The 21272-nt window shown below is 46.8% G+C and overlaps 1 protein-coding gene across 2 annotated transcripts in view; it reads left to right on the top strand.

Annotated features, from left to right (window-relative positions):
- The window catches only part of PROSER2 (proline and serine rich 2), a 47710-nt gene extending 43972 nt beyond the window's left edge, over window positions 1-3738 (top strand). For both annotated transcript variants that reach the window (XM_059711331.1, XM_059711339.1), the window contains one exon: window positions 852-3738. In XM_059711331.1, the coding sequence (XP_059567314.1) occupies window positions 852-1882 (1031 nt within the window). In that variant the 3' untranslated portion in view covers window positions 1883-3738. The remainder of the gene's footprint in view (window positions 1-851) is intronic.
- Window positions 3739-21272: the final 17534 nt, after the last annotated feature.

Genomic DNA, 21272 nt, shown 5'->3' with positions numbered 1-21272 from the left:
CGGTTATAGATTCCAGAGATGGAGCTTAGTTTGCAGCCATCTCTTCAGAAAAGAGACTTAATATGAATCCCCCATTTTTATCACACTTTTTTGAAGTATAGTTTCTAAAATAAATTTGAACCAGCTGTTCCTTTAAAAATGTCAGATCATAGGTTGGCACCAAGGAGAACACACTTTGAAAGGAAGCCACCTTGCCCATCAATTCCCTAACATGACATTTTCATAACAATTTTAAGTGCCTCCCCTTTGGCAGGCATTGTGTGGGACTCTGCAGTACAAAGGTAAATGAGGCGGCCTACAGTTTTGCCGCTGGAGACGGTGTATAAACCCAAGTCCAGAAAAGTATTAGGTGATCTGTGATCAGTGTATGTTCAGGATCTAGTCAAGGCTCCAAGACTGGCATATTAAGCTCTACCTGGGGCTGTCGCGAAACATTTCTATGTCATGGAGGAAAGCGATGGAGTTGTTGATGTGCCACATCACCTCCCAGCCTCCATTTCCCCTTTGTAAAAATCCCTGCTAAGGCAAGTTACTGTTTCTTCCTATGAATGCCTCAGGCGGATGGGTCCTCAGGAGCTTGCTTTTACGGTATACTTCCCAGGTACTGACCATTTCTGCCTGGCAGTCTTTCACCATCACTGGTTCATTCTTCTCATCCTGTGGTTATGAGAACCATGTATTCTGTTCTCTCTTGTTAGTCCAGGGGACAGGGATAGAGTTCAGTTTACAGGAGGTACTGTTGAAGTTGGTATTATATCCCTTTGAAACCCTTTGCGTTTCAGGGGGAGATGTAATGTGTTTATTTTTACATAAAGTTACATAAACTTATGAGGATTCTGCCTACTTCTCAGGGGCTGGACCTGCTGGAAAGGAAGACATTCCTGTCCTGGAATGCGGGGCACAGGATGTGGAGGCTTCTCCCGGGCCAGGGTGCACCGTTCCAGAGGTCCTTCCTCGGCCACCCTCCCTGCCTGTCCCCACAGCGCCGGCCCACCCCAGGAAAGAGCAGCTCTCTTCTTCTCCTCCTGCAGAGCACCCCAAACTGCCCCGTTCAGTTCCTACTCCGCTTGTTATCGCCCAGAAGATTTCTGAGAAGTTGGCAGGAAATGAAGCCCTTTCACCCACCTCCCCCTCCAAGGAGGGCAGGCCTGGGGAATGGAGGACACTGACTTTCGTGGCCCCTCGAAATGGAGACCACTTGTTGTGGCACAGACATACGGCACAGCCTGCGCCCAAGATCCACCGCTTCCCGAGCAACATCAGTGTGACCAACAGCGCCGGGAAGGAGTTCAACAAGACCATCTCCAAGGCCGCGGTCAACGTGCAGGAGCGGAAAGCCCGGGTCCTGGCCAACATTAACGGAGTCTCTTTCTTCTCCACGGGAGACACAGAAGATCGGGCCCAAAAGGGTGAGCTCACTGAGCGGAGGAGAAGCGTCTCTCCAGAGCAGGGGACGTGTGGCCAGAGCAAGCCAGGCCCCGTCCAGGAAGCTGTGTCCACGCAGGCAGGAGGGCAGACCAGCAGTCAGCGGTCCAGAGGCGTGCAGACAGAGCAGACCCCACCCCTGGAGAATGGCTTCCAGAACATCCACGATGTCCTAAAGAGCGAGCCCGGTCCCTTTTTCTCTACTGGGAAAACGGTCACTTTCCGTCCGGACCCGGCTCTCACCAATAAGCTTGCACGCCAGAACGCCAGCAAGAGCTTGTATGAGCACCGGCAGCCGGACTGCAGCCAGGATGCTAGGAAGCGATCAGGTTCGCTGCCCAGGGCCGTGGGGCTCAGACCCCAAGGCGTCACCGTCCAGTTTGCCGGCCGAGGCTCCACCGAGGAAGCCCGCCGGGAGGCCCTGCGGAAGCTCGGCCTGCTGAAAGAGAGCCTGTGACGGCGCGCCAGGGGCTGGAGGGCGCGCACGGCCAGGTTCGTTCGGCCTAAGATGACTGACTGTGCGCCGTGAAGAGCAATCACAACAGCCCAGCAGCTGTGCCCTGCTGCGGACGAGCGATGGCGGGCACCAGGACTCAGCAGTCCGGGCTGGGTGCCTGCCCCTCCCATTCCACCTTTGGGCTGGGATTTCCTTCTGTAAACAAGGGTCAGCACCAGAGCTTCTTTTTTCTAAGAACTCAGATAATAACCTTGAAGAGCTATAGGTTTCTATGATTTGTAACTGCCATCTATTTTGTAGATTCAGGAGAAGGGGGATTGGGTCCAATTTGCTTTTCTTGAGTCTCTAACCTAACCTTTGATCCCAAGCAAATGGACATGAAGGCCAGTTTAGATCTCTTATACTCAATTCTCTAAGCTAGGGACTTCCTCTCCTTTTTCTAAGAAAATATTAAAACTGAGTGTTAAATTTTCATAGTGTCTTACAATACATTTTTGGTTTTTTTCTTTTTGAAGGGTATAGGGTAATATGTTAGCCCTAAATATGCTTTTGTTTCTTGATATAATTTGGTTTGCCTAGTTTTTTATTGAAAATTGAAATGAAACCTTTAGAGTCTGGTGTACTATAAGTTTGAGTTATGGGAGTGGAATAGAAAGGTTGAGTGTGGAAAAGGTGGTAATTTCAAGAAAGCAAGTCTCATCACACTGAAGGGTCTGTGTGGTTGGGGGATAGGTGTATGAGCGTCTATTGTGTATATACATGTATAAAATATGTTTATAGAAACATGTTAACATATACATAGATAGGAATTGTGTTGGCACATATACATTTATCATTACTTATATATAAACTTCTTAAAACCCGATACTCTTGATAGACACTCAGCGTTGGGATGGGTGCCATAGGAATTGTGACTTCCTCACAGGGAAGCCTTTAAGGACACATCTCCAGGATACTTCGCTGAACCCAAGTGCTTTTTCCTCCGCAATGTGTGTCCTGTTCCCAATTAAAGTAATTTTCCGAGTAAGGTTGCAGGTAAGCAAGATAGTTTTTAAAAACTTTTTAATGAAGAACATTTTCAAAGATTTAATTTATCACCTGATTTTAACCTAATTTTAATTTATGACTTAATTTTAGTTCTGCATGTTCCAAGGTAGCTAGTAAACAGGAGGAAACAAACGACTCTTCAGATCCCCTGTGTTCTGTGGGCAAGGTCTCAGGATTAATTTAAAAGGGAAAAGACGGCGAACTAGATGACAGCAATGAAAAGAGCTGGTTTACTCTCAAACTGTCTTACACGCTGAGTTCTAACCACAACCATTATTATCAAACTATTCAAGGCTGGCGTCTTTAACCTCTAAAAATAGACTGGGAAGGGCCACACTTAGATATCACGCCCTTTTGTTGTTATGGCTCAGCCACTGTCACAGAATCTGTTTCTTTCCTGGTGAGTATTATTTAAATTCAAATGTGATGTGAAAGACATTTTTTTCATAGTGTTCGATTTGCCTTGTAAGTTACAGAAAATGATTGTAATTTTTTTTTTCCTTAGAATTACAGTATTTAGTATCTCAGCCAGTTTCTTGATGGTCTTAATTTAAATAGGTATTAAAGTAGTTTTTATTTTACTCGTTTATATTGGATATGGTTAAAGGATTATTGAAGGCTATATTATCTTCTTACTAAGTGAGATGCCATACACAGTGTTTAAAATAGAGAGTCTTGATATGGCTGATTTATTTTTATCTTATTCTATGATGTCATTTGATTAAGGTGAACTTGACTATATGTAGTATATTTGTTTTCATAATGATAATTTTGAAAAATAAATTTAGGTTTATCTTATATACAAACAACTTTCGTTTTGCATTTTATATTTATTTTCAATTATTTTCTTTTAAATGTTATATTCTTTCCTTATATTTATTCATAATTTCCTGTATTTACTTCTACCTATTGCTCTGGTCATGTCTTGTGTTCAAACCCTAGAAATTAAAGCCATATATTTTGTTGGAGGTTCAAATTATGGTTGCCAATGAAGTAACCTGTCTGTGTACGTATCATGTTAACAAAACAACTAATTTGCTGAAGGACATTCGTTTTCTTGCCATACTGCATGATAGGACACTCTTAAAGGGTCACCTTCAAAGAAATTTTAAGGACCATAATTCAAAGCAAAATTGTAATCAAAAGGAAAGATGAATCTTAAGTGCCCAATTTTTTTTCAAGTGATATTTGTAAATCGGTCTCCATTTTTATGAAACTCTTTATCGTAAAATGAGGGGGGAAATTCTTTGGCTTTTAAAAAGGTATGTGTAAATGGCCCAACTAGAGTCTCCTCTGCAGACTATAATACTTTGCAGTTGCCAGGGTAACAGGGTCTGCTCAGTCCCTCCTCCTCCTCCCTCTCCTATGTTTGGTTCTTGGTGTGTATACTTATTTTCACAAAACTAGCAGAAATGTAGATTGGTGCTGTTCTCTCCAGCCCACACTCTCCCTTTGGGGCCCCACCCGAGCTGTGTGCTGGCTCCTTGTCCAGACTTGGACAATATAGGCTTCTTCCCTCAGAATCCCTGATGGGAGGTGAGCCCCCTTGTGGGGTCCCCACTTGAAATGAGCTTTCGTGAAGAGCTTCATGTAGCTGATAAACAAGGCCTTATGGAGCCCTTAGGATTGACCTTTTTATTTATAAAAAATCAGAAATGTATTCTCTTTATTAAATTCCCACATCTCTAACTATGTGAAATTTGACCTTTCAGAGGATTAAATGGTGGTGTATTTGTACAGAGGATCTAAGAAATCAGTTCTTTATGTTTATTCAAGAGTAATGAAGAGAGCAAGGAACTTGTAACTGCTATGCCATTTCCCTAAAGGAAGTGGCAGAATGAGGCACTGTTTTGGTTTTATTTATTTTATTTTTAATTTATCTTTATTGTTGAAAATTTACAGATGTCCCCTCCCCCCCCCCCCTCCATGGCCCCTCTCTACCCTGCTCCTGCTCCCTCCCAGGCCTTCCCCGACAATTGTCTGTCCACGGGCTATGCATATAAGGTCATTGGTTAGTCTCTTCTCTCCCCCCACCCCCTTCCCTCTGAGAATCGTCAGTCTGTTTCATGCTTCAATGTCTCTGGATCTTTTTTGTTTGTCAGTTTATTTTGTGCATTAGATGGAACCTAATGAACAGGATCATATGATACTTGTCTTTCTCTGACTGGCTTATTTCACTTAGCGTAATACTCTCCAGGTCCTTCCATGCTGTTTCAAAGACTAAGAAATCCTTCTTTTTGCCCTAGCTGCTTTGGCTTAGTGGATAGAGCATCAGCCTGCAGACTGAAAGGACCCTGGTTCCATTCTGATCATTGTGGGCTCAGTCCCCAGTAGGGGCATGCAGAAGGCAGACAATCAATGATTCCATCATCATTGATGCTTCTATCTCTCTCTTCTCCCTTCCTCTCTGAAACCAATAAAAATATTTTTAAAAAATAAATCCTTTTTTACTGCTGCATAATATTCTATAGTGTAAATGTACCACAGTTCTTTAATCCATTCACCTACTGATGGGCACTTGGGCTGTTTACAGATCTTAGCTATTGAAAATAACGTTGCTATAAACATAGGGGTGCTTATATTCTTTCTGATTGGTGTTTTTGGCTTCTTAGGATATATTCCTAGAAGTGAGATCACTGGATCAAATGGAAGTTCCATTTTTAATTTTTTTGAGGAAATCACACTGTTTTCCATAGTTGTTGTACCAGTCTGCATTCCCACCAGCAGAGTACCACAGTTCCTTTTTCTCCTCGCCAGCACTTGCTTATTGATTTATTAATGGTAGCTATTCTGGCTGGTGTGAGGTTATACCTCATTATGATTTTAATTTGCATCTCTCTGATGATCAGTGACCTTGAGCATTTTTTCATGTTTCCTGGCCATTTGTATGTCCCCTTTGGAGCAGTGTCTATTCAGGTCTTCTGCCCATTTTTAAATTGGATTGTTTGTCTTCCTTTTGTTGAGTTGTATGAGTACTTTATTTTGGAAATTAACCCCTTATCAGATATATCATTGGCAAATATGTTCTCCCATGCAGTGGGTTCTCTTTTCATTTTGATGCTGGTTTCTTTTGCTCTGCAGAAGCTTTTTATTTTGATGTAGTCCCATTTGTTTATTTTTTTCCTTGTTTCTCTTGCCCTATGCGATATATTGATGAAAATTCTGCTATTTGATATATTGATGAAAATTCTGAGATTTTGCCGCCTATGTTTTCTTTTAGGATTTTTATGGCTTTATTGCTTACATTTAAGTCTTTTATCCATTTTGAGTTTATTCTTGTGTATGGTGTAATTTGGTGGTCTGTTTTCACTTTTTTGCATGTATCTCTCCAATTTTTCCAACACCAATTATTGAAGAGATTGTTTTTACTCCATTGCATGCTCTTCCCTCCTTTGTCAAATATTAATTGAGCATAAGGTTTGGGTCAATTTTTGGGTTCTCAGTTCTGTTCCATTGGTGTATATGCCTGTTCTTGTGCCATTATCAGGCTGTTTTGATTACAGTGTCTTTGTAGTATAACTTGATATCTGGTATTGTGATCCCTCCAACTTTGTTCTTCTTTCTCAAGATTGCTGTGGCTATTTCGTTCCATATACATTTTTGGAGTATTTGTTCTAGATCTGTGAAATATGCTGTTGGTATTTTGATAGGGATTGCATTGAATCTATAGATTGCCTTGGGTAGTATGGACATTTTAATGATGTTAATTCTACCCATCCATAAACATGGTATATTCTTCCACTTGTTTATGTCTTCTTCTATCTTCTTTTTCAATGTCCTGTAGTTTTCAGAGTACGGGTCTTTTACCTCCTTGGTTAAGTTTATTCCTAAGTATCTTAATTTTTTTGTTACAATGGTAAATGGGATTGGTTTTTTTAGTTTCTCTTTCTGAGAGTTTATTATTGGTGTATAAAAATGCCATCGATTTCTGGGTGTTAATTTGTATCCTGCTACATTGCCAAATTCATTTATTAAATCTAGTAGTTTAGTAGTTTTTTGTGTGGAATCTTTAGTTTTCTATGTACAATATCATGTCATCTGTGAATAATCACAATTTTACATCCTTCTTTCCAATTTGGAAAATCATACGATCATATCAGTAGATGCAGGAAAGCATTCGACAAAATCAAACACCAATTTTTGATAAAAACTGTCAGCAGAGTGGGAGTAGACTTGGGGGTGGGGAAACTTTTCTCTGCCAAGGGCCATTTGGATATTTATAACATAATTCACGGGCCATACAAAATTATCAACTTAAAAATCAGCTTGCTATATTTGGTCAAACATTTAATTAACTCACCCCCAATGCCTTGGCAGGGCCTGACCAAATGACTTCTTGGGCCTTCTACTGCCTGCAGGCCGGATGTTCCCCATCCCTGGAATAGAGGAATCATACCTCAATATAATAAAGGCCATATATGACAAACCTAAGCCAACATTATATGGGCGGGAGTAGGGGGGGTCCATAAATTTGCCCATCAATGGGCAAAAACTAAAATGATTTTCCCTAAGAACAGGAACAAGACAGGGTTCACCACTTTTATTCAACATAGAACGGAAGTCCTAGCCACAGTGGTCAGACAAGAAAACATAAAAGGCATCTCTGAGTGTATTTTATCCCCCTGACAAGACAAGCTTAGTAAACTGCTCCCTTGGGCTCTTAAATGTTTGCACCAAATCCTTGTGTTCTCTGAAGGAGCAGGGCTTGTTTTCTGTTTTTCCTCCTGCCCCCACCTGTGACCTGTGCTCCCCAGCTCCTGGGTGGCAGGAGGAAGGGGAGGAGCATGGGGAATGCTCACCTGTGAAAGGGTTGTGTTTTCATTGAAATGACAAGTCACCAAACAGGTTTTGTTTCTTCTCTTCACAACAAGGCTTTTTCCCTGCTTTAAAGCATGGGGAACAAGTTCCGTATCTTTTTCTAATCTACTCGCTGGACAAGCCCTGCATTCAGATATCTGAGAAAAGAGAAAGCCGAGCTCTGTGCTGCCTTATCCTGGGAAAACTGGAACTCTGTGACTGAATTCGAAATAGAGGGCTGCCTGGGCGTGGGCACACTGACCCAGTCCCTCCCCAGCTGCTGCCTTCCCTCCTGCGCCAGAAATGCCACAATCACCCTCTTCTCTGATAGTAAGAGCGCTGGGGGGGGGGGGGGGGGGGGAGGGGGAGCGGTAAACACCCCCCTGTCTACACAAGTAAAGTTTAATAACCAAAGTGCACTCCCTGCCCTACACTTTTTAACATAAAAATGACTAGCCTTTGTGTGTCTGTTTATTCAAAGAAAGATAAATTGTACACATTCCAAATTCAAAGGACTTAAGAAATGCCAGTCACTGCTGCCACTGGCAGGCTCACTCTCCCTCCTGGTTATTGTCCTGCTAGGGGGCCACCAGTGACCCTAGGAGCCAGGCAGCGCCTGCCCCGTAGGGCACATCCCTTCAACCCTGGTCACCTTGCTCTGTACAGATTCACTTCAGGCTTCTTATCTAAACAGCATGAACTTTCTGTTCAACAATGAGCTAAAAAGGGGGGACATGGTGGTTTCTAGAAGTGACCTGGAAAGCCTAAGTGACAAATGCAGTAATTCTCTGACCTGGGCGGGGTCTTGGGGGGTCCATAAATCGCCCTAAGGAGCAGGAGGTGGGAGCAGCGCCCATCCCCTCTGAGAGAATTGAGCAATCCTCTCAGGATGCTTTTCGCCTCCTGGTTCCTTGGCAGTCCCCTAGATCTGTCCGCCGTGGCCCCACACAGGCCCTTCTGCTCTGGACACACTGGGATCTAGAGCAAAGCGGAGTCGGGAGGAATCCCCCAGCCTCGCTGGTTGAGTTTAATGTAGGTTTTCCTGATTCCCGCTGCTCTTCAAGATCCTGGAGGCCAGCTATTTCCCCAGCAGAACATGGCTTCTGAGTGAGGTTCAGCGAGCATTTCCAGTTTTTTGTTTTTGGGGGGTTTTTTTGTTTGTTTTTTATTGATTTCAGAGAGGAAGGGAGAGGGAGAGAAACATCAATAATGAGAGAGAATCATAGACTGGCTGCCTCCTGCATACCCCCCACTGGGGACTGAGCCTGCAACCCGGGCAAGTGCCCTGAACTGGAATAAAACCCGGGATCCTTCAGTCTGCAGGCCGACACTCTATCCACTGAGCCAAACCAGCTAGGGCAGTTCCCAGTTTTGAGGAGGGCCTGGGGTCTCCTTTCTGGGTGCTGAAGCTCCTAGTTTGGTGACTTAGTTCAGATTCGGTGATCACCCCTACTCCTCCTCCCCTGCCTTCAGAGGTGGCGGCAGCTGTGCTGGTCTGACTGGGCTGGAAGCTGAGGTTAATGGAGTGCAGTCATTGATAAACAGGTCACACTTCATAAACTTCAGGTATTTGTGTGTGAAGCAGAGCTGCCAAGAGGAGTAACCTAAGTTCTGGAAATACTTGTAAGGGGTGGGGCTAAACGAACAAGGAATCCATGTGTCAGGCGTAAAGGGCTCCAGAGAACAAGGAGCTCTGCGCACGTGTGTGTGTGCTTGCACGTGTTACACGCTTGCACATGCCCACACACTGCCTCCTTCAGAGCTGGGCTGGTTTCCATCCTTGGCATTCTGACTTGTTGTTTACTCACCCTGAGCATTGAGACCTGCAGCAGAAGCCTGTCCTTGTCACCAACAACACGCCCAGGTCTCTGTGGCCATTACAGAATTAGGTAATTGCTCGTGGAACCCACACCCTTGACAAGTTTACATTTTCATAATGTAAAAAAGTTGTTTGAAACTTGTCTGCATTTGTGAAGCTACATGGTCTCTTGGACATCCAACTAGCTCTCCTGTTGTACAAGTTCCTGGTCCGTGAATTAGGGCCAAATTTATCCTTTTGCTTGGCCATTTGTTTGGTGTCTAAGCATTTTGAATTTGGGGGAAATAACTCTGTCATAGACCATTTCAAAGAGTAGGAAGGCTCAGGAGGGCCCCTCTCCTCCCGGTGGGATATATTGACAGCTGTGAGGGCTCTGAGGGCCCAGGTACCTTGTTTGGAAAGTAAACTCAGAGCTCAGGGTGCACTTGATCGAGCTCTTCCAAACTCACAACCCAGTAAACTTAGTAAAGCTCTTTATCTTTCAGTCCAATCCTAAAAGCCAAATGAACTGAATTAAAATATTCATAATGTAAAATGTTGCTTGAAACTTGTCTTCATTGATGAAGCTTAGGAGGCGAAGCTGAAATGACAACATTCATTCATTCACGCAGCCCATTGTTGCGCCGTCTCCATCCGCTGCGAGTGGTGCTGAGCGCTACCTGACTGCCTCCCAGGTGCGGCTGTCACACCCTCTCACCGATGGGTGAGGTAATCCAGGCTTCTCTCCTCTGCACCAGCACCTCTGGGGGCTGCTGGGCCCATGCCCTGCCTGCACGGGCTGCCAACGCCCTGCTTCCCGCGCCCTCTGAGCAGCTGTGCAAGGTCGACGCCTTCCTCCTGTCCCTTCTCCTGAGCGCGCGGGGCTAACCTCGGCGTCACCCGGCTGCCACCGTGTCTCTTCCACAGAGCCTTTCTCATCTCCCATGGAGTCGTTTCTGGACTCTCCTCACGCTCTACCCCCCACTCACTATGGCTCCTCCCTGATAGGGACTGGGGACTTGTGTTTAGGGATAAGAAGGAAAGGCAGGCGAAGAATGTCTTTGCAAAGTCAGGCTTGTTGGGAAGAGCATGTCAGTGGGCAGGACAGAACTAGAAAGAGGAAGGGAGCAGGCCGTGTCCCAGGCCTGAGAAGGGCGCTGCCGGCCTGGCTGGGGTTCCTTGAATCCGCTGCACAGACCTCTGCCTGGAGCATCCGGTTCCAAGGTGCTCCTTTGGCTCCATCCCTCTCCCTTACTCAGGACTTGGTTCTGGAAACAGGAATCGCCCGTTGTGGTTTCCAACGACCCGTGTGCACAACTCCAATGCACAGCTAACTAAGTTCACGGGGAAGCTGCCCAGTCTGTTCCTTGGCAACCTCTGAAGCTGTGCATGTTCCCGCAAAGGCAAGCAGGCACCAGTGGGAGGTCCAGGGCCTGGCCGCACTGAGCAGGAGTGCTCCGGGCAGGGCAAGCAGCACGACCGCTGCCCGTGCCAGGCCTCAGCCTTGCCCCCACAGAGGCCACCGGCTCAGGCAAACACCTCAGCACAGCGCTAAGGTAGCCTTGATTACACCACTTAAAATCTCAAGCCACAGTCTAGCCATGACACAATTGCAGCACAAACTGGTGCTCTCTCTCCAATCATGTCATAAATTATTACCACTCAGCCGATATTTGTAAGTGGCACTGTTGAAATTGTTGTCTATGTTGTACCAGGAATGTGTCTGCTTTCAGAGAACTAAGCATCTCCTTGCCTTGCGAGGTTCTACAGTTCATCTAGTAATATTACTGTTGTTTAAATTATGGTTTTGAAAAATTCTTCAAGGAATTCCAGTGCCAGTTTAGGCAAGATTTTAAAATGGCTCAATTTTATCTTTTAAACTAAGTTTTTTCTCAGTTCAGTCATCCAACTCAGTCCTGTTTCCAAATGACCATTTGCTCTTTCTAGAAACCAGATCCACCTTCAAAGCTATATTTTGCTCTAAGTGTAGTCTGCTTGATCCCAGACTCACTGAGACCTGTGACGCTTTAGAAGGAGCAGGGACAGCCGAAAGGATTGAGCTTCTCAAACCTGCAAATAGAATGTTTGAGAGGCTCTGAGAGCCGCCTCCAGAGGCTTGCGGGCTGTTATAGACAGATAGTTCCATGTGGCCACAGAGATGACGTGGAGAGGTTTCAGCTCCATGTGGGAATTGTATAGCATTTAGAGCTGGCTGAAAATAGAAGGGCTGCTCACCAGACGTGAGCTCCCACCTCCTGGGTGGCAGGAGGGGGGGGGGGGGGGCGTGCAAGCAGACTGGTGAGTGCTCTGCGAGAGGAAAGCAGCAGGAATTGGACTCAGTGTCACCTCTTCCAATTCTGGTGTTTTCTCATGGGTTCATACAGAGCAGGCTTTGTTGTTATCCAGACCTGAGTTTGAATCCCAGTCCTACAATTGTTAGTTATGTGACTTAACCTCTTTGAGACTCACTTTCTTCATCTGAAAAAATGGGGACAAACCATACTTGCCTCATAGGGAGTAGTAAGGACAGAATGAGACCAATATGGCAAGTGTATGCCTGGCTCACACCTTCACTATCATCTCCTCATCACCACGATTATCATCACTATCATCATCACCATCGCTATTCTCATCACCACCATCATCACCATTATCTCCATCCCCATCATCATTACCATCATTATCACCGTCACTGTCACCATCACCGTCACCGTCACCGTCACCACCACCATCACCATCACCACCACCGTCACCATGCCACCACAAGGACACCATCTTCCTGTGCAGCTCTCTGGAATGGCCTGAGGGAGGCCTCAGCATGGAGGGTGAGCAGCGCCAGCCTAACAGCCTCATAAGGCTCCACTGCTCACACAGTCGCGTTCTTACATGCAGTCCAGTGGTCACTTCAATTACTTTAGTAAAGAAGTAAGTTTTAGATTTAAGTTCCACTGCCGACTGAGAAGCAGCGTTTTGCCACTTTCTAAAAATAGGTCTTCAGAGCTTATTTCCCTCCCCTGAGGCTGGCCAGGTCTGGCTTCCTGCTTAGATACACAACATCGGAGGACTCCCCCGTCCAAGCTCACACTTTGCCGTGTCTCTTTCCTCTGTCCACTCAGAGCTGGGCCCTTCCTCCCCAGCCTCCTCCCAGATGAGGAAGTGCCCAGCCCAGCCCAGCGCCCCAAAGGCTCCAGGGAACACTGGAGGATTGTCCGGCCAGAGCCACTTGGCCGCCTTGAGGCTGCCAAGGAGGAAGTATTTATTTTGAGTTGCTGGGCTGGCCGGGCTGCGGCCCTCAGACTTTCCACCCCATCCAGCACACTCTGAGCCAGCCTTTGGGAGGAGGTGCTGGGGCAGAACCTGGAGGAGGAGGGTGGCCTTGCCAGCCAGAGCTCAGAGAGGTCTCTGAGAAGCAGGTGGAATGACCCAGGCCCCAATTAAACCTGCCTTGGGTCAGTAGGTCCCCCAACACGCCCCCTTCCTTGCAGCATCATCTCCACCCTTCTCTCCTCCGTGGTCTATGTAGGGGGACCCTATAGCTTTTCCTCCAACTGGCTGCTTCTCAATCCATATAGCCCAGATCCAGTTCTCCCTCCAGGATGGAGCAACAGACTCTGTCTCCCTCCCTCCTTGCCCTCCCTTCCCCAGAAATGCCTTCCTGGAGCCTTCCTCTGCCATGCAACCTCTTCCTCCACCTGGGCCCATCCCAGCTTTCTTTCAGTCTGCAGGCTGATGCTCTATCCACTGAGCCAAACCAGTTAGGGCGTCATCCCAGCTTTCTTAATATCCCTATGGCGGGAGACCGTTCAGAGGCCATCTGGTACCACTTCAAGCGGACAGCATTCCATGGGAAGCCTCAGGCTTACAGTTTGGCCTTAGTTCTCATCACTTGTGTGCAATTTAGGTGCTTGGGTGAGAGATTCAGAGACTAAATGAGACAATGGATGTGCAAAATTTCTGGAAACGGAAAGAGCAGTAGGGTCTAGGGCAGGGGTGGGCAAACTTTTTGACTCGAGGGCCACAATGGGTTCTTAAACTGGACCGGAAGGCCGGAACAAAAGCATGGATGGAGTGTTTGTGTGAACTAATATAAATTCAAAGTAAACATCATTACATAAAAGGGTACGGTCTTTTTTTTCAATAGTTTTATTCATTTCAAACGTGCCGGATCCGGCCCGCGGGCCGTAGTTTGCCCACGGCTGGTCTAGGGTAATGGTTCACATAGTATAGTCCCCTAGTTGGCAAAATAAACATCATTAGGACATTTTTAGAAGTGAAAGTTAGCAGACTCACTCATCCATGGAATGAAAAACTCCAGAGCAGGGACTCAGGAACAGTTTTAACAAGTGTGATTCTGATGCACTGGGCTAGTAAACAGAAAACAAGTCCTTTCTTCTAAGGTGCACAGTTGGGTAGAGTAGCCTAAGATGCAGAATAGGTGCTGCACTGTAATCTCTGGGAGGGTAGGGACCAGGTCCTACCTATCTTTGCTTCCCTAGTGCCTAGTGTGGCATCTGGCACACAGTAGGTATTCAATTAATAGCTCTTCTATTGAATAGGTGTGTGAATAATAAAAGACAAAAGTAGCTCATGAGTCTTATAATGAGTACTAGAGGCCCAGTGCACGAATTCATGCACAGGTGGCGTCCCTCAGCCTGGCCTGCAATTGAGGCTGATTGGGGACATGGGAGGTTGGCCGGGGGGAGGGGCTGCAGGAGGTTGGCTGGCTGCCCTGATCGGGGCCATCAGGGCTGTCTGACAGGGGAGGGGTCATGGGAGGTTGGTCGCTGTGGGAAGGGGCTGCAGGAGGTTGGCTGTGGGAGTGCACTGACCACCATGGGGCAGCTCCTGCATTGAGCATCTGCAGGGTGGCCAGTGCGCATCATAGCGACTGGTTGACTGGTCGTTCAGTCGTTCGGTCGTTTAGGCTTTTATATATATGGATATGTTACATTCATAATTTAGAAAGCAGATAATGCTATCTGGGAAAGGGGATGGGGGAGAGAGAAAAAATAAACTTGGGCCACATTCTTAGTTCTGGGGTAGATGATCAGGGGAACCTTCCACTAGACAAGGGCCTGCATCCCCCACTGCATCCCTGGGTCTCCCTGAATGGATGAAGACATCACATGTTGGCTGTGGTTGCCATCCATTGATTCATCCTATAAGTATTTGAGCACCTATGATGTGTGCCCCAGGGGCTGAGGATATAATGGTGAGCAGGAAACACATGGTCCCATCCTCCCAAGCTGGCAGTACAGGGAGAAAATAGACAAATAAAGTATTTGCAAGAAGGCATGTCTGTACCGTAAAGGGGAAATACAGAGGCCAGGGGACAGAGAAGGGGGGAGCGATCAGGGAAGACTTCTAGTCAGAGAAGGTGGCCAAGCTGACTTAAAGGGTACGCAGGAGTTAATGGGACTGAAGGTGAGGAGAGTGTTCTAGGCAGATGGCACGGCCTGTGCAAAGACCCAAAGACAAGTTGGAACTAACGCAATTAGGATGGGCTGTATCTGTTAGGTGCAATCACTGACATAAACCCTGTGTGAGGCAGGGCCAAGAGCGAGGGGGGCAGTCCCTGCCCACGTGGTCTGCAGTCTAGCTGTCATTCAACAAACATTCAGGCACCTTTCCAGACACTGAGATACAGCACAACAGAAACAAAGACAAAATAGGCCTGCTCTTAGGGAGCTTACATCCCAGAAGTGAAGACAGAAACAGCAGAAAAGCCAAGAGCAGTGCTTGGGGGAGAGACGTGGATGAAATGCAGGGTGGGTGGGCCCAGGATGGGGAAGGCCATGCCGTCTCCAGGCAGGTAGAAGTCAGGAATGGGCCAGCTCACCTCTCAGTTCACCCCACCACTCAGGGCTTCAGCCAGATGGTTCTAGCATCACAGTTTGCAATCAAAGAAATGGAAAATTGCCACATTTGGAAGGAGGAAGGAACAAGAAAAAAAGAAAAAAAGAGTGCTATGCTATGCTATGCTGAGCTATGCTAAACTAACACTATATTAGTACATATTATTATATTAGTATAATATACACATTATACTATATATACTACACTATGCTATGCTAATACTATGCTACCACACTATGCTAATACTATATCATGCTACACGTATTATACTCATGTACTATATGTGCTTGCTATACTATGCCATTCATATACTATACAAAATAGCCTAGGCCTGACTCAAAATCCACACTTCATAAATGTTTGTGGAACTGAGCTAAGGTTTCTCCAGCTGTGAACAGGGCCCTCTCTCTTCTGCTTGGCCTCTCGGGCCTGTGACAGAAGAGAAAGTACATATATTGACCTCAGCATTTGGTTCCTGGCACAGAGTTCCCAAAACAGAGCACTAGGAGCATCTCTTGTTCTAAAGTTTGCTCTTCGACTCTGTCCCTGACACTGCACTCCTAGGCCCTTATAAATCCCTGAGTGGTGAGAGCACCAGGAACACCTCCCAGACCTCGCCCTGTATCGCTCTTCGCCTGGCTGTCCATCTGTGTCCTTTTTCATGTCCTTTATAAACTAGTAAACACATTTCCCAGAGTTCTGTGAGTCACTCTAGCAAATTAATCAAAGCCAAGGAGGGGGCTATAGAAACCTCCAATTTATAGCCAAGTCAGACAGAAGTTGTGAGTGGTCTGGGGCCCTACTCCTCGCTATGACATCTAAATGGGGGTCAGTCTCTTGGACTGGACCCTTAACCTGTGGGGTCTGACATGGCCTCCAGGTAGATCTAAGTGTCAGAATTGAATTAAATTGTAGGACACCCAGCTGCTGTCACAGAGTTGCTTGGTGTAGGGAAAACTGACACCCATCTGGTGTCAGAAGTGCTGTGAGTGTGTAGCAGTGTGAGAGCAAAGGGGAGATGTTGCAGGAAAGAACTGAGTTTTTCTAAGAGAGGCCCCAAGTGCTGTGCTCTGAGTGTCACTTCCAAAGCTGGGTCTCTCTCCATCTGAGAACCAGACCTATCCCAGTAAGTTGAGAGCAGTGATAAATGACAGGGCAAGGGAGGGGTGCTTGTGGGAGAAACCACAGCCAGGCTAATGACAGTTAATGGTAGATTTAATCCCCAGCACCAGCTGTACCTGCTGATCTTCTAATCAGAGGATGTTTGGTGGGTGTGCCTGCTGGCTGGTACCTCTGAAGGACTCACCATGAGTGGGCCCCAACCAGTTATTCTCTGAAATGGGGCTTTAAACAAAACCCACCTTAAATTCACACTTTATTTCTGAAAAACTATAGGGGGAGCCAGTATGTATGGGGAAAATGAAGATGGGCTCTTGGCCTGCCACCAACAAGCTATGCAACCTGGCCCACGTCACCTCCCACATCTCAGTTTCCTCACTGAATTAGTCAGGATAGATGAGGCTATGCTGTGGTAACAAGTAATACCTATGATCTTAGTGGCTTCATGAAAAAACTGTCTATTTTACTCAAAGGCACCTTGTGGGTCAGGCACCTCTCAACCATGTGACCACACTCCCAGGAACACGTGGCTTTCAGGGTCCCTGCTGCTGCCAAAGAAAGAGGCAACTGGAGGGTCTTGTCTGAAAGTGGCCAACATCCCTCCTACCACACACATCACATGACTGAACTTATCCCACGCCACACTTCACCATGAGAGGGCCGAAATGCAGTCCCTGCCCAGGAGTATGTGCCATATCACCTTCACCCACTCAGCTGTTAAATTCATGAATTAATTCATTACATTTGGGGAGGGGCACCTAATCTCTGCCAGGTACTATGTTAAGTGGGAGCTACAAAGATTCTTCTGTCCTCAAGAAGTTCAGTGGGTGAGACAGACAGAAGGATGTAATGCTACAGTTCTGTGGGAGCAGCAAAGGAGGTACCTGACCCAACCTGGACAAGGTGGCGGGCAGTGTTGTGCAGGCTAGTGTTTAACAACTGACTGAATAACCATGTATACATGCTTAAACGTGCATGTGTTTACTATAAAATTTACAGGCATAAAGCATGTGTAACACACAACTTACAAATAATGCTGAAATATACAATACTCTACACTGTAAATTCCACATAGCCATTGGTTCTCACAGAATGCATTCAATTTTTGCCAAACCTAGGATTCAACCATGGACTTGCATCACCATCAGCTCTTTCCCCAATAAGTTTATTGTCCTTAAATCTTGGATGTAATTTTCTGGTAAACTATTTCTCACTTTCATACTAATTGTATTTATTAAATGAAAACTCTTTTGGCTTCAGCATTATGAATTCATAATTTCACTCATTTGTTAATGACATTAGCAACTTCTTTGCTCATTCTGATAAGTTTTCAATAGAGGGAAATACTCCCTCGATTGCTCATGTTATTCACAATGTAATGACTACAGAAACAATATGCTTTTAAGTTTAATCTGCATTATTAACATTTTCTGTCTTACATGTATAGACTGTTATCAGAACAATAAATCAAGCCCCGGTGTAAAGCAGTTGCCAATGGTGTGACTACTCACTGTGGCCAATTTCCAGCCACCAACCTGACGTTACTGAACACAGCGTTGGGAAGACAAGCAAAGTAGTCAATCAGCCTGTGCTGTTTCCACCAAACAGACACAGGGGACATAAATAAATAATATCAAGGACATGAAAGTAGCAATAAAATTAGAAAATGATGAATTGAGAGCATTTACCATATTTAATTATAAGTTCATCTCAGTGAATTTTAAGATTATGGCTGTGTGGAACAGCTGGCCTGTAAAGTTCCTGAAAATTTAATAGTTGGTCTAGCCAGCCAGGATAACCTGGCTCAAGTGACTAGGGGAGGTCAGAGGAGGCGGAGCTCTGCCTGCACTGAGTGGAGCAGGTGTTGCAGTTATTCCAGAAGGACAAGGGAGCAGGCCCGTGCAGGCTGGTGAAGCACTCACTGAGCGGTGCTGGAGCCGGGTGACCAGAGAGCCCAGTGTGGCTGGGCAGCCCCATCTGTGCTGGTTGGTCCACCGTCCCTTTTATTTTCAAAAGGACCTCATTTTGGATGAAAATTATAGGACTTCCCCCTACTAGTTGAAGAGCCACAGCCCTTCTGGTTCCCTCGGCTTGAAGCAGGAGTGGGGGAGAGAGGCTGATGGGTGGGCAGAGAAGCCAGGTTGGCAGTGAGGAGGCAGGGAGGAGAAACAGACGTGGAGGAAAAGGTGGTGGAGAGCCTGGAGGGCACGCACGGGACGGGGAAGGGGGAATGAAAAGAGAGGGCGCTGGGGATGACAGGCTGGCACCTAGAGAGGGTTTCTTTCCAGGAGGAGCTGAGCTCGTGGGCTCTGCCAGGGCCTGGGGCAGGTGGCCTCCGCCAACCATGTCTGTTGCTCATTCTTGGTGTCGCAAGACTGGCCCAGGAAGAAGGCAGAAACGCACATGCAGTTCAAGTGCTTGAGCACTCAGCTTCTGGCCGCAGGGAAGAGGTGGCGAGGCGGCACGGGGGCACGAGGGGTCAGAATTCTCACATGGTCCGTCTCCCTGTAGGCAGCTTGGAATTCCCAGGCCAAAGCCAGAGCCACCTCCCAGCTAAGAGTCTTCTGAGGCTGGTGTTTGAGGCTTTTCCACAAGCCGGTTCACAACCACCTCACGTTCCCAGCCAGCAAACATTCTTAAATCCTTATCCCTAAACCCTAATCCTAATCCCTCCCAAGTCGTCCCAACCTCTTCTCTTCCCCCCCCCCCTTCCCCCCACCCCTCCACCACCCGGAGAAGGAGATAGTTGGTCCTTCCTGGCTCTGGAGCCGAGAGCCAGGGGCAGCCCAGGCCCAGGGGCAGCCCAGGCCCAGCCGCTGATGGGCACACAGAAGTGTGTGTGGCCAGGAGAGGCCAAACTGCTCCCTGGAAAAGCAGCCCAGGACAAATGATCCTAGAATTGAAATGGCCTGAAACCCTTATGAGTCTTTTAAACCTTTCTTAAATAAGGCAAAGAACTTAGGGAACAATCGTTGGCCTTGAGCAATGAGGGGAAGAGCAAGAGCTGCAGGACATGTGACTTTCATGGCAGCATTTCATAAAGAGGACCAAGTGGATGGATAATATGTCTAAGTGCTGTTCTGGGGATGCTTTCTGTGTTTCCCTCCCTGTTTCAGATAGATGATAAGTATGTAGGTAGATAGATAATAGATAGATGATAGGTAGATAGATAGATAGATAGATAGATAGATAGATAGATAGATAGAGTTCATATATATAGATGAATGTATTTAATCCTCACATCAGCCCTGTGAGGTGAGGGAGGCACTTTACTGGAGGAAACTGAGGCACAGAGAGGTTAGGTAACTTCCAGAATTCCACACGGGTAAATGTCAGAGCTGAGAGTGAACTCCATCAGCTTTGCCCACTACTGTGACACTGAGCTACTTTCCCACGCACACGGTCCTGTCACTGGGTCCTTTCCTTTTGGGCCTCAGAGGGGTGGGAGTCATTAGGTCCAGGGCTGGCCCAGATTGTGGGGCCTGCAGCCTGGACAATTTGGGGGTGGGCTTCTTTAAGACAAAGACTACAAAACTGTGACTCCTAATGGCACGGGCTTTGGAAGTGCCCATGTCAGCAAGGGGCCCTGAATTTTAAGCTTCATTGGCCTCATGGAAATGGGCTCCTGACTTGGTGACCTCCAGGGCTGCCAGTCTCCATCAGTCTCAGATTATCTCTACAAGAGCTTCCCGGAGTCTTTTCTGTCCTCTGGCACCTGGTTTATCTCCCTCCTCTGGGAAAGAGAAACTATATTCCAGAAGGGCAAACTGTAAGAGGATCTGAGGGAAATCCTAAAACAACCCAGCCCTCCCGGCCCCCTGTGGCGACCAGCCCTGGAATCTGGATTCCTGGGGGCGAGTGCTGCAAAAGTGAAGCTTAGATGATTCAGACTAGAAGCTGCTGGCACCAGTCCTGCTTTCAGAAAGCATGAATAACCAGGGGGAGATATGGAAAATTTCCTGACCAGCCCTGAAGCTGGTAGACCATTAAAATGTAACGAGACCTGAAGCTAAAGTGAAAGCACAGAAGGAGAAAAAGACCTGTTCCTTTCCTGAGTGCTGTACAAGGCTACTCTTTTTCCGAAGTACAGACAGGGTCACAGATGAACCCAGCCAGAAAGTCTCCGTCCCAGGGGGACAGCCGCGTGAGGTGTCACCACAGGTTTCTGGTTTCAGACACTGTCACGCCTGACTACCATGTTCTGGCTATCAAAGGCACTCATAGCCTCTTCCGCCCTCTCCCTTCCCTCACCATGTTGTCCAAAAACCATAAGGTGGGGCCAGGGAAGGTTAGGCATCCGTGGGGCTGGGGGCACGATGTCTCACAGGGAAGGGGGTTAGGAGAGCTGTTGTGGAGCAGGTGGCCTACGACAGGTGTCAGATCCTGGGGAGGGGAGGGGGAGGGATGGCATCCTCATGGAGGAGGGAGCAGCGTACTGAGAAGTTAGTCACACACAGAGGGAGTGATCAAATAAGTCGACCATTTAAGGACAATGGGAGCAGCTTTCTCCCTGCCTGAGCAGTGGGTTACAACAATGCAAGGAGAAAACTAAAATGACCCATTTGGTGTTGGGTTGGAAATGAAGATGTTGGTGTACACTCAAGGTGTTCAATCTACATTGGTAGAAGTAGTAATAAACATGGATGTAAATGTAGATGCATGTTCTCAAGCTCAGTCCACTGACAATGCAATATCCAAGAGCACACTTGGCGCCCAGGTACTGGCTTCTGAATATCACTGCGAAAGAAAAATGATCCACGATGCTTGTTAGGG

Source organism: Myotis daubentonii, chromosome 1 (genome assembly GCF_963259705.1).
Source record: "Myotis daubentonii chromosome 1, mMyoDau2.1, whole genome shotgun sequence".
NCBI classification, from domain to species: domain Eukaryota; kingdom Metazoa; phylum Chordata; class Mammalia; order Chiroptera; family Vespertilionidae; genus Myotis; species Myotis daubentonii.
The sequence above is the reverse complement of the archived record's forward strand: the minus strand, read 5'-3'. Positions and strand labels throughout refer to the sequence as shown.